Here is a 15,010-nt window from a genome sequence, read left to right as displayed (position 1 = left end):
AAGACGCACCTCGAATGCAAAATCTCCCCCGAAAGAAAACCTTAGCTGCTACCTTGCCAGCTTCTGAGCTATCAAAACCAACAACACACCCAATTAGCAATTGGGTCGCACGCTATAAACCATAATCCTTAATTGGGTTAAAATGACTATTTTACCCCTGACCCAACATGAACCAAAAGTGAGGCCCAAAACAAAAAGATTCATAAAGGCCCACAAATGGCCCAATTTTCCGAATTGGTCCCAACCCTATATGGGTCTTATCCTAAGCCCATATTTTTCTTAAATACAAATCAGGTTACTAAAAACACCCTTTGGGACAAACTTGGTCAAATACATAAGTCAAAAGTCAAAGTCAACGGTCCAAGTTGACCCAACTCGTCGAGTTGTCCTTCAACTCGTCGAGTTTCTCCATTAATCTACACAGATCGGGAAAAACCAAGTTAACTCGCCGAGTTGACCCACCAACTTGCCGAGTTCCTCTATAAATCTGAAAATATTAGGGAAAATTGAGCCAACTCGTGGAGTTTATCCAACAAACTCGCCGAGTTCGCCAAAAACCCACCACTTAACACATTAAGCACTTAATTCATGAGGTCATGACTCTAAAACATAGATCTGACTTCATTGAGCTGGAAAACCACGTAAACTTGCCAACTTACGTTCATGCAAGTCTAAATGAAGCTCTTAAGCTTGGAATGGACTGAACAATTGACTTAATGCATGCATGACACCAAAATCCTCATAAAGTTTGCACATTTAAGCTCACCCAAACTTGGAAGAACAACCCCTAAATGACTTTAATCCATCATCATCCCTAAAAAGAGGCCAAAACACCACAAAACCCATAATAAGGTGATCTAATCAAATATTAAGCAAGGTTACGACTTTATACCCGAAATGTGTTGGAAATGGAGCAAAGAACCCAGATCTGAAAGCTCCTACTCGAACCACCACTTTGCACCAAGCTTTTCTTCCTTCAATGTTCTTCAAACACACCAAAATACACCCACAATGAGATTACAACACCCAAGGAGGCTCTAGGGTTTCAACATTAGGGTTAGGGCTATGGAGGCTGGAAATGAGGCCAACACCTAGGACTTAAGGTGTTTAAATAGGGTGTAACACCCTAAAATTAGGGTTTCCTTCTGAGTGGCCAACTCATCGAGTTGAGGCTCCTCAACTTGTCGAGTTGCCTCATTATACTTCACGGTCTAGACAACTTCTACTCGCCAAGTTGAGGCTCCTCAACTCGTCGAGTAGACCCATTAAATCCCCACGATTCTTCATCTTCAACTCGCCGAGTTCAACTTGAAATTAGCATAACTCCATAATTAACCTTCTAGATTTCGAGTGTTATAGTCATTCAGATAAGAGCAAATTTAATCAAAATCACATAAAATAGCATGATAAGAATTTAAAGCAATATTAAGAGATACAAGAAGATCACACACATTTGCTGTCATTGGAGATTTTGGTGCAGTCGAAACAAAGAACTTCCTAATTTTCTTCTTATCTTCTTCCTCACTCTCATATCCTTTCGCATTCTCCATCCATCCATCATCACTATCTTCCTCATGACCCTTGAACCATCTATTTCCTCCCGATCCACCATCTACGTGTTTAGTAAGCAAAACTCCATGGGTAGGATGATGCATCTCCTTACATCTGATAAGTACCAAAACTTTCATCACCTCCCTTCACCATCAAAGAAAGATTCTTTGACTTAGTGCAAAGTTCTTCCAATTTCATTGAGCAATATGCTTCATCTTTCACTTTCTCTTTCTCTTTCTTCTCCTCATTCTTCCTCAACAGGTAATCTTTGTCCAAATGATTATGACCATTGCAGTAGTTACAGTTGTACCCCAAATCACCTTTCAATTGCTTCTCAACCTTCGTCTCTTCTTCTTTCTTCTCCACTTTTGCAACTTATTTCTAACTTGCACCAACATTCGTCATTGGCTTCTTCTCCAAGTTGTTCTTCAAATTCCCACTTATCGGTTTTGTGTAAAACTTTTTCACCATACTATTCGAATAATAAGCAACTACTTATCCTATTTATAGGGTACTCACGTAACAAAAAATACTAGGACTATAAATGACAGTACGAAACATCCTAATGCCTAATAAATACATTAAGATAACGAAGACATGTGGTCATTCATTATTTACAAACACTTCGTATAAAGATAACTATCAATTCGACTTCTCACAACAAATTTCGTCCTAACACAATTATAGCTTTTTATTGTAAATAAAGAAGAAGTATAGAGGAGTTCATTTGATGAAATATAGTAATTACGACAGACACGATGCAAAAAATTCGGAGGATCTGCATTGTTGTTAATCATGGATTCATTTTTGTTGTCTCTTGATAAGATTTCGTCTCCCTTTACATACTTCTAAACTTTAGTAGGTTTACTAGAAGTTTCTACGATTTGATAGGAAGCACTCATGGAGTTAAGTTGTGTGTAGGTTGGGGGAGTGTTAATGGGGCATATGGTTTGATGACTGATGCTGCAGGTGGGAGATCATTTCATTGAGAAGATCATTATTTTATTTTGCAATTCTTTATTGTCTGACATGTTTCTCTACTGGATTTTTATGAGATAGCGAAAATATTAGCATACTTGCTATATTTTGATATAAAAATAAGAAAAGGTTCGGATTCAAGAAAGGTTCCATCGTCTAACATGTATTTTATATTAACTTTACTCTGTAAATATTTGAAAAGGAATATTGAAAGTAGTGGTTAAGATCAAAGTCTATATGATCATAGATTCTTTTACTAATTATGGATTGACTAAATTGAGTTAAGGAGTCTCTCTCTCTCTCTCTCTCTCTCTCTCTCTCTCTCTCTCTCTCTCTCTCTCTCTCTCTCTCTCTCATCTCTCTCTCTCTCTCTCTCTCTCTCTCTCTCTCTCTCTCTCTCTCTCTCTCTCTCTCTCTCTCTCTCTCTCTCTCTCTCTCTCTCTCATAGCTTTAAAAGTGTCACCATGTATTAGTATGAAAAAAAAAAAAATAGTTTTTTTTTTTAATTTATGTATTTGATCCTCATTATAATATTTTTGGAACCCAATTTGCTTAAAAAAAACCCTTGAAAGTTAATACAATATATAGTTGTCCCACTTAAAAGTGTCTACCACAATATACTATTACGTAGAAAAAATAGTTTTTTCAAATACTTTATATATTTGGTTCCTATTTAAACATTTTTGGCACCCAATTTACTTAAAATTTGAAAAAAAAACTCTTGAAAATTAATACAGGATATAATAATAATTATTATTTATTAATTAGTTATTATACAAAGTGGTCCCCTCTACATTATAATTTTGGATCCGCCACTGGGTGGAGGTGAAAAAAGCTGAGGTGGAGTATAGTGAGCAAAAACCGAATCGACTAAAAATAAATCAACAAAACCTCAACCAGCAAACCGAAACCGATGCAAAAATCAATAGTGTGGATTTCATATCTGCAAAGGTCAAAGGTCTGCGGGTCCGTACGATTTTTACCAAGAAACCGGTCCATCAAAACTGAACCGCACCGAAGATTTATAAAATAATAAATCACTGGTTTATATCTATATTCTATAATATATGCATATTTTTTCAAATACTAAGAAATATTAATACATATTATATTTGGACTTTGGACTTAGATAGTTGGTTTTAGCCATTTAATCGGAATTTCAAATCATTTTCCAAACTTATTTTCTATTTTGTTTTTACTTTTGTAGTTAAAACCACAAAAGAGTAGGTAACTAATTCACTGTTAACAAGTAAACAAAAATTCAATTTTTTTTCTTAATGAACCGTTGTATATAACATCACTTAAAACTTTTGATTTATATAATTTATTTTGGGTTGAAAATAAAATTTTACAAATAAACGGTTTAAAAAAGTGAAAAAAAATACACCCTACAAGCTTACATGCACATTGTTATTGTTTTTTTTAATACACCAAAAAACATCAAAGACTAGACCAAATTTTAGAATCGGTTTAAAATCGAAACTGCATCAATACAAACCGAAACGGCATTTAGAAACCGCAAAACCAAACCATTGAAAAACTGCACCCAATGGTTTTAAGAATGCTAATAACCGCACCTTGCGGTTTGCGATTCGGTTTGGCCTTAAAACCACACCAAACCGTATCATGATCATCCTTAGATAAGACTGACACCAGACCCTTCGGTCTTAATTCACACCAAACTAGCATTTTTGATCGTAACATAATTTGTTCAAAATTTGATGCAATTAATATATAGAATAACCTCTATTGATAAATAAAACTGTTATTACCGTGATTATTTTTTTTTTGTTTGTATAATAATCCGAATTTCATATCTTAGATGTCAATTCTCGACCATCAACAAACGTGAGTAGGAAATGTGTGTACACACAAACTTAAACATATTTTTTTTATGTCATTTCCAATTTTTAACCTTTTAAAAACTTATTAATTTAGATTAGTCAGCGTTTTAGTAATCTTTTATTCTCACAAAAGATTATGTCACGGTAGTTAGTTAACGTTTTCAAAATATTTTACTAAAAATTAATTAATTTGACTTTATCCATCTTAAGTATTAGATAAAAAATTTTCCTTATAATATGCCATTTTTTAAGCATATGTTATATGTCACGATAAAATATAATGTGATAGTATTTTTTTTTTTTTTTTTGCTATTTTTATTATTTTGAGAGTTTGTAAATATACGTTTTTAATGATCCTATATATATATATATATATATATATATATATATATATATAGAGAGAGAGAGAGAGAGAGAGAGAGAGAGATAGGTTCAAATGTTTTTAGCAAATATTGTGTGCCTAAATGCACCAATCAGAAATTAGCAATTAATTAATTAATTAACTAAATAAGGGTAAATTAGTAATATTACATATATGTATTAATGAATATCCAAAATTAACAACTGATATCCCTTTATTTAAGGGGTCAATTTTTATTTACCTATTAAAACCCTACACCACAAGAAGCTAGGATCCTACGCTCTCATCGGACTCCCACAATGTCTCTTTCACCACCACACAATTCTCCAATCCTAATCTTAAATCCTACAAACTAAACAATCGAAGAACCCTAACTGTATCTGCACTAGGAGCCGACACATTTGACGGAACAACACTGGCAGTCATCGGAGGCGGCTCGGTCGCAACAATCGCCGCCATGATTTCACTCGCAGAACCCGAGAAGCGCCGACAGTTGCAGGCGGAGGAGGTTGGCGGTCAAGTTCACGTTTTAGGTTTACTTTTCCCAATTTACACTCTTCGTTATCTCAATTAGGTCTTACAATTTCGATGTTTCGATTGAATTTTGTACTCATTAACTTTCGATTGAATTTGGGAGATACAGTGATCTGTTAGGCGTTGGTGCAGTGAAGAAGGTGTACAGGGGATTTGATCAAGAAGAAGGAAGGGATGTGGCATGGAACCAAGTAAAACTAAGAAGCTTCGGTGGAGATCCATCTGTTCTCGAGAGACTATTTTCAGAAATCAAACTGTTACAGACATTAGAGAATGAAAACATCATTGTTCTTTACAGTTTCTGGAGGGATACTAAAAACAGCACCTTGAACTTCATCACAGAGGCGTGTGCTTCAAGTAATTTAAGGGATTACATGAAGAAACGCAGACGGGTTTCATTGAAGGCATTGAAGAATTGGTCAAGACAGATTTTGAGAGTGAAATATAAAATGAGAACTTTATCTCAGGTGTGTGTGTGTGTGTGTGTTTCAACTGATCAAAATTTTCTTTTTTCCACCATTAACATATGCGGTTAACAGTGTTTGTCTCCTTTGCAGCTACATGTTTCAATGGGTCACAGTTTCGTCCATTGATACCCTTGTTAGAAGCCATGCCAAAGGAACTTGGTGCTAGCCTGCATGATATGCTTAATCTGATCACATGTAATTTCTTGAAACAACATTCTGTCATGGCCTCCATGTGTTCGATAAAATGCCTCAGTGAAAAAATAGTTAAAAATCATTAATGTTTTTACTTCACTTTGTTCCTTATTCTTTTCAGAACTATATAACTCAATTTAGATTGGGTTGGATGCCATTTTCATAACAATAGGTTGATGCTAGTTCCTTATTCTGTCAGAATTTGCAGTTAAATACATTGAGCATATCGAGAAGAAACACATGGAACCCGAAGAATGTTAGTTCCTTATTCTGTCAGAAAAGGTTGATGCTAGTTCCTTATTTTGTTTGTTGGGTATATTCTTGATAATACAAATTCTTAAAGAATATTCCTGCAGAATAGTTTATTTTGTAAGAATACTATTTGTTGTATTCTGATAGAATTGTAGTTAATTATTTGTATGTTTAATGTGCAGGTTTTACAAATATATCACTACAAATTACTTGGCAATGAATTTATGGTAGAAAAGGCTTCAAGAATGGCTTGAAGACCTGATGGGAAAGGGTTGAAGAATGAATTAAAGAATGATCACACTCATTTTTTAAGAATGTTGTTATTTTTTAAGAATTATACTTGTTTATTCTTTTAGAATGTTTGTTATTATTCAATGAATCACAATCATACAATGTAATTTTTTGATATATTATTAGTTCAAGAATCAATTTTGTGTATTCTTTCAGAATGTATTTACTAGTTTATGTTTGGCATTCTGCCATTCTGACAGAATAAAATCGAAAAATACATTTACTAGTTTATGGTTGACATTCTATCATTCTGACAGAATAAAATCGGATTTTTAAATTTGAATTAATTTAAAATATTCAGATTTTTAAAAAATAAGGAATTAATCATCCCTAAAAATCCAAAATTTTCATTTTTTAATATAGGTTAATTGACTAAAATGCCCTTATGCTGAAATTTGTGTGATTATATGGTACATGTTATCCTATTCTACTACTATAGACCCTCAAATCATGACATTTGATTATATTCCATCCGTGGTCCAGATCTGTGCATTCTGGCACACAATAGTTAGTAAAAACAAAATAAGTTAACCTTATATGTATATATATATATATATATATATATATATATATATATATATATATATATATATATATATGTATATATATATATATATATATATATATATATATATATATAGGTTCAGGTTCATTTGAGACCATTTTAATTTTGTGAGACCGTAAGACCAAATCTAAAAATAATTTTAAAATGCAAAATAAATGGAAAAATCCAAAAATTATTTTTTTAAATATTATTTTCGGAACTTGAATTAACTAAAAAAAATAAAAAATAAATTAAAAATAAATAAAAATAAATCCCATTTTTTTAAAATACGTGAAATATTCTAATAGAATATTACACTATACATATTCTAAAAAATAATTTTAAAATGAAAAATAAATGGAAGAATCTAAAAGTTCTTTTTTTAAATATTATTTTCGAAACTTGAATTAACTAAAAAAATAAAAAAAATAAAAAAAAAATCCCTTTTTTTAAAAAAAATACGTCAAATATTCTAATAGAATATTACACTATACATATTCTAAAAAACTAATTTTAAAATTCAAAATAAATGGAAAAATCCAAAAATTCTTTTTTTTAAATATTATTTTCGGAACTAGAATTAACTAAAAAAATTCTTTTATATATATATATATATATATATATATATATATATATATATATATATATATATATATATATATATATATATATATATATATATATATATATATATATATATATATAGGGTTAGGTTCATGTGAGACGGCCTAGTTTTTTTAGTTAATTCAAGTTCCGAAAATAATATTTAAAAAAAGAATTTTTGGATTTTTCCATTTATTGTGCATTTTAAAATTATTTTTTAGAATATGTACAATGTAATATTCTATTAGAACATTTCACATATTTTTCAAAAAAAACGGGATTTTTTTTAGTTAATTCAAGTTCCGAAAATAATATTTAAAAAAAGAACTTTTAGATTTTTCAATTTATTTTGCATTTTAAAATTATTTTTTAGAATATGTACAGTGTAATATTCTATTAGAATATTTCACGTATTTTTAAAAAAAAACAGGATTTTTTTATTTTTTTTTAGTTAACTCAAGTTCCCAAAATAATATTTAAAAAACGATTTTTGGTTCCATGTAATTTGCATTTTAAAATTAATTTTAGATTTGGTCTTACAGTCTCACAAAATTAGAATGGTTTCAAATGAACCTATATATATATATATATATATATATATATATATATATATATATATATATATATATATATATATATATATATATATATATATATATATATATATATATATATATATATATATATATATATATATATATATATATATATATATATATATATATATATAAGGTTGAGCTCGGTTGAGAACTCAAAGTTTTCCGAGAACCCGAGAACTAAAAGTGGAGCGTTGGATAAAAATAATTCGTTAAGGACATGATCGTCATCTTACCAATCTCATTTAATGTTTAATTTTTTGTTATTTAATATATTAATATAAATGTCTGAAAATTAACAAAATAACTCAAAATTTTGGATTTATTTTTAAAAAAATAATTTTTGATTTTTAAAAAAAAATGGAGATTTTTAAATTTTTTTCAAAAAACATGAATTTTTAAAGAAAATGAAAAAAAAATATTTTTTAAAAAACTACATCTTTTTTTCAAAAAAAAACTGCATTTTTTTTCAAAAACCCTGCATTTAAAATAAAATAAAATAAAAAAAACTGCTTTTTTTCTAGAAAAAAACTGTATATTTTTTTCAAGAAAAAAGCGTTTTTTTTTTCAAACAACTGCATTTTTTTTTCTGAAAAACTGCATTTTTTTCAAAAATAAATTCGGTTTTTTATAAAAAAAAGTTCAATTTTTTTGAAAACTGTATTTTTTTAACAAAAAAATCAATGTTTTAGGTGGATATATGCATATTGTTTTCAAATGAATATATGCATATTTCTTATATTATAATGTTCGAAAGTAAATTATAAAAAATCTTATTTTTATTAATCAATCTATAAAATAATACAAGTATTTTATTCGATTCAAAATAAAATATAAAAAAACTACAAAGATTCACAGTGTTATCATTTCATTATATCAAGATTTCCATATTTTCTTCAATTTTTCACTTTTCACCTCTTCAATATTTTCAACAAATTCTTCAAAACCTGCAAGAAAATTTTAAAAAAAATGATTAATGCAAGAACACTCAGAAAAATGCACAAGTATATATCATGTAAGATTCACATGTTATTATATCATGTAAGATTCAAATGTGATTATATAATGTGATATTCACATGTAATTGTATTTTTTAAGATTTAAATGTTAAATTCACATGAAAATTAGAAAAAAATTATCAACAAAGAGCACCCACACAAAACGCATGTGTGCATATTGACGTAATTCATATGTGATTCACTAGTGATTTACATGTGAATCACATGTAATTCATATGTTATTCACTTGTGATTTACATGTGAATCACATGTAATTTATATGTGATTCACTTGTGATTTACATGTGAATTACATGTGATTAATATGTGAATTACATATAATTTATATGTGAATTATATATAATTTACATGTGAATCACATGTAATTCATATGTGAATTAGATATTATATACATGTAAATCACATGTAACTCATATGTGATTCACTAGTGATTTACATGTGAATCACATGTAATTCATATGTGATTCACTTGTGATTTGCATGTGAATCATATGTGCATTACATATAATTCATATGTGAATTACATGTAATTCATATGTGAATCACTTGTGATTTACATGTGAATCATATGTAATTCATATGTGAATTACATGTGATTTACATATGAATCATGTGTGAATTACATGTGATTTACATGTGAATCATACATAATTCATATGTGATTTACATGTGAATCATACGTAATTCATATGTGAATTACATGTGATTTACATATGAATCATGTGTGAATTACATGTGAATCACATGTAATTCTTATGTGATTTACATGTGAATCACATGTAATTCATAATTACATGTGAATCACATGTAATTCGTATGTGATTTACATGTGATTTACTTATAACCGTCACACCATGATTCAAACAAGTACAAAAATTCAAGAAAATTCGAACATGAACCATTATCAATTATGATTGACCTGATAGAAGAGTTGTTGGATGACACTTTGAATCATATCCATATGGAGATCCTTTTCTTCTTCCGAGTCTTGTTCTTCCATTTTTACAGTTGAGTTCTCATGCATATATCATTATATATTGCACTGCTTCCTGTGAATGAAATCTGTATAACATGCTTCCTTCCATGCATATCCAAATGCATGTTATGTAACATACATGAAAATAAAAAGAATCCCCTTAATGACTCCATCAATACACTCAAGAAGGACTATATATGTATATTCACCTTTGTGTCATCAGAAACTCCATCCTGAGAAATATCCAAATCCTGTAAAATGGAGTTCATGTAACGCCCCGATTCTTAGGTATTGTTTAAATAAGATTTTTTGGGTAAAGCTGTAACGACCCAATTTTCAAGGCCAAAAATTTCATTTTTGAAATAACGCATTTAATAAACATTTTACCAAAACATTGTCAATAAAACATTCCATTACAAAATCATAATGTTGTATTTCAAACCATAACATCATAAATATTGAAAATCAGAGTACAATCCCAAAAACTTCTTGCGGAAACTTGTGGGTGTGTGTATGATGCGCTGCTACACCGCCGACTCCTTCCCCTTCGACGAAGAGGTACCATAAACCAAAACCAAAACTGTAAGCACAAAGCTTAGTGAGTTCCCCCATTATACCACATACCATACAATATCGTCAGTATCTTTCAACCGGTAACCTTCATCGGTATCTTTCAACCGGTAACCATCATCGGTATCTTTCAACCGGTAACCATCATCGGTATCTTTCAACCGGTAATCAACATCAGTATCTTTCAACCGGTAACTGGGGACTATTTCACCCCTACCACTAACGCACAATCAACAGATATAAGCATGCAGTCAGGCATATCCGGGTACTGACCTACCCTTGGGTCCTAAGGACCACCGTCAGGGAAACTAATCCCTACCATACACATAACATACCATCCAGATAAACCTCATAACCATCACATAACCAGACCAAGATAATTATCACAAAGACCATTATCTTCTAAATACCCGTTTTTGGTGGGCCGGCATTGTGGCCTTAGACCCACCCATACTGGAAGGTAACTCACATCAATGTCGTGCAGTGTCTGAACTATCCTCGGCACACAAGTCGACTCCCTACGACTCCTCGATCCCTATACTACAACCTTCAAGTCAACACATATCACATACAACCCTAAATAGGTCCAGTCAAAGTCAACATTCAGTTGACCTGACTCGCCAAGTTGGCCTACCAAATCGTCGAGTCCATGCTTCTCCAATCCCACACAAAACCCCGACTCCACTCGTCGAGTCTAGCAAAAACTCGACGGGTTCTCCTTCAATCATAACATCGGGACCATCTTCATCCGACTCGCCGAGTTCTTTCTTGAACTGGTCGAGTTCATCTCTAACGTAAGAACTTGTGCAGTCTATGACTCGATGAGTTGTATGAACAACTCGTCGTGTCCATCTTCAAAGATTAGAAGATTACTATGGACTCGCCGAGTCTGCTCATACCACTCGCCGGGTACCATGGCTTCCAGGTCCCTTTTCGCGTCTAAACCCACAAGGGACTTCCTTCCTAACACTTACCCATTCACAGAAAGTGTTTGGTGCACAATGGTCACCGAATCGTCGAGTTCCAAGAACAAATCGTCGAGTCCAACCTTGACCAATTCCATACAGTCGATTTAAATGAGGTCTAACACACCCAAACCATAAATTTGGCCCCTAATGTCCATTTTATACGTAAAGTTCCAAACTTGATGCACATGCATGGGGTTTTTAGCTCAAAAATCCATATAAAGTGTCCTACAATGTGCATGGGGCTCTCATGGCCCTAAAGTTGGCACCTTTATGCCATGAGACCCCTCTTAAGGCCCAGATCTGAAGTCAAAACCCACTCAACACTTCCAAATCCGAAAAAATGACTTAGAAATCCATAGAGGTCCCAAGTTAAAGATGAATAAACACATAGATGAGTCAAGACAGGGGCATTATACCTTGAAGCTGCTGAAAATGAAGTAAGATCTCCGGATCTGCAAGCCCCAACTCGATTTCCAATCTCCTTTCTTCCTTCCAAAATTTAGCTACGGGTGTGCATATAAAGACTTCGACTCGGAAGAAAACAGACTTTTTTAAAATTATGTAGTGGCTAAAAGAGTCACTATATCAAAGCATAAAACAAAACTTATAATAACAAAATTAAAATCCAAAAAGAAGTGTGCTTTGAAATTTGACGGGAAAAGAAAATGAGAGATCTGGTTAACATTATCATTCTCCTCAATAGCATCCAAGATAGTTCGATACAACAACAACGATGACCACACCTACAATCACATAGCCCGAATTAAAAACAAACACTTTTATTTACTTTTTGGGATTAATAATGGAGTAATAAAGATTTGAAATTTAAATAATAGAGATTAAGAAAATAACCTTAAAAACTGTGGGTTTTATGAGTTGGAAAATTAATGCATAGCCATCAACTAGTTAATGGTCTTCAGCAAACGATTTCCATCCTCCACCAAGTCTTGTTTTCCTAGGGAGGTACTTTCTTGGCCACTCATCTCCATCTTCATGAACCAATGTCAATATTTCATCTCATTTAGGAAGGTAGCTTTTGCAAAAATACACAAGGAGACCCTGAGTACAATTCATAATAACATGTTAAATAGAAATTTTAAAAAAAATGTTATTTCATGTGAAATGTGAATCATGTACATTTGGTTGGTGCCAAATTCACAATGGCGTTAAAACTCTCTCCCCTTAACAGCTTCAGACTCTGGTGCAATTTTACATGTAAGTTTTTTTTATATATAACCTATAAAGGTTGTTGATATTTTATTTATTAATACTTTTGAAATAGTGAAATGGGATAGGTGTTCATCCAAAAGATGCAACGAACGGATGAATAGAGGTAATTAATTAATAATCAATTTTAAATTTCTTTAACATGAATCAATGTTATAATATTCATCGATTTTTGGGGGTAGTTTCAGGGATTCTGAAGAGAATGAGTCTCTGAGGTCTGAATCACTCAGATTGAAGAATCAATTACGTGATAGTAGTGAAAACGGGAATATCCTTGATTTTGCTGAAGAAAGATTAATTACATTATATAATATATATGCCACTAAATACAACAAATTCTGGATTTTTCTTATAGATTGCTTTTTAATGTTAATCAGAATACAACTGTTTCAAGGAACTCAAAACCTCATCAAAAACAAAGATCAAACACATATTGGTCAATGGGTTCACTTTCAGATAGAAGTATGGCTGATTTAATAAAAATCCCAGAACACAACAACAACAATCAAATTCAAAACAATGAGGATCATAGACTTTGTGCTGAAGCATCAAGAAATGCAATTGAAGTTTTGAAAAGTAATGTTTCAAGGTTGGGAAGGCAAGTGGAAATGTCATATTTGGAGTTGGAGTCTCTTCGTAAGCAAATACTTAAAGAGAATAAACGAGGACAAGATATGTTGAAGAAAGTAACTGAACTTCAGGAGAAGAAAGAAGCACTTGAAGAGGAAAGGAAAAAAGATATTGCTACAATGAAGGAGTTTTATGGTGAACTAGACATATGTATGAGTAGAAAGAAACAGACATCAGTTACTTCATTGTTGTATGTAATGAAAAAGAAAACAAAGGGCATAAATGTAAATTAACTTAGGAGCAGTAAGAAGCTTTAAGTTTAAGATAAGGTTAAGCTTTAAGGTTAAGCTTGCATAAAGAGACACTAACGTGCTTCTTTTTTACTTAATAGAGTTAATGGGTAAAACACTTAATCTACACAACTTTATGGGGCTGTTTCTTTTTCATGTTTGTACCGTAAACATTAGGTTACTCCTCTTCAATTCAGTTGGTTTCTTATAGGCAAAAAGAATGGTATTAATTTGTTTGTTTAGTTTTAATAGCAGAAAGTGAAAGACGGAAGAGTTTGGGAGGTTGAAAAGGGATTATTTGATAAAGATTCCCCTGAACAAAATTCATGGCAGGAATTTCCTGAGGAGAATCCCACAAAAAACTCCAAATCTATTAGAATAAGATTATAAGAAACAATGGGCACCAGAACAAGCAAGCAGCTGAAGGCCGCACCACCAGATGGGGTTTTGGAGAAGAAAGCTTCACAACGGTTCCTGCCTCTGCTAGTTCTCACTCTCAGGTAAACACAACACCTAATATCCCTATCATCACCACTAATTCTGGGCGTTCTAGTTATGGGGAGGAGTTCAAAAACAAAGAAAGTAATTCAGCTTCACGACCTGCTGGATGGGCTGGTTTCTAGTATTATTATTATATAAAATCATGTGTTAAAAAGATACTTGTCTCATGATCTTGTCAAAATTTTAAGAAAACTGGTTGGACTTGGGGTATTATCGTAACATGAGGGTCAAGAACCTTTGAAACAAATGATTGTTGATTTGTTGGTCATGGGCTTCTTTTTTCTCTTTTGGATTACCAATTCCAACTCCATTCCATGCATCTTATTAATTAATTAATTGATGACTATCAACTTACCTTTTGTTGTGTTACCTGTACATATTACTTTGTTAAAAAGTCTAATAAAAACAAATAACCCATATGATAAGAAAGAAGGTGCCATTGGATCATTGATTATTTAGTTTAAAGTGGCTTGATCATGTCATTCAGTTTACGAAATGGTACTTAATGTTATAATAAGGTAATGAACTATTTGAAATGCTTAGTATCTATCATCTGACCATAAAATAAAAAATTCAGTTTTTTTTAGAAGAATGTTTGCCATAATGGAACCAAAACCTCTAGAAAAAAGCAGTCTTTTTAAGCTTTATGAACAATAACAGAGCTGATTTGGAAAAGG

The 15,010-nt window shown here is 31.6% G+C and overlaps 1 protein-coding gene across 1 annotated transcript; it reads left to right on the top strand.

Annotated features, from left to right (window-relative positions):
* The first annotated feature begins 5,191 nt into the window (after positions 1–5,191).
* Positions 5,192–14,222, top strand: LOC128132920 (uncharacterized). The gene is made up of 4 exons (XM_052769927.1): positions 5,192–5,267; positions 5,389–5,735; positions 13,350–13,826; positions 14,088–14,222. The coding sequence occupies exons 1-4, from the start codon at positions 5,192–5,194 to the stop codon at positions 14,220–14,222; spliced, it is 1,035 nt and encodes a 344-aa protein (XP_052625887.1).
* The last annotated feature ends 788 nt before the right edge of the window (positions 14,223–15,010 follow it).

The sequence above is a fragment of the Lactuca sativa genome, chromosome 3 (genome assembly GCF_002870075.4).
Source record: "Lactuca sativa cultivar Salinas chromosome 3, Lsat_Salinas_v11, whole genome shotgun sequence".
Taxonomy (NCBI): Eukaryota; Viridiplantae; Streptophyta; class Magnoliopsida; order Asterales; family Asteraceae; genus Lactuca; species Lactuca sativa.
This window is presented reverse-complemented; position numbering and strand designations above follow the sequence as displayed.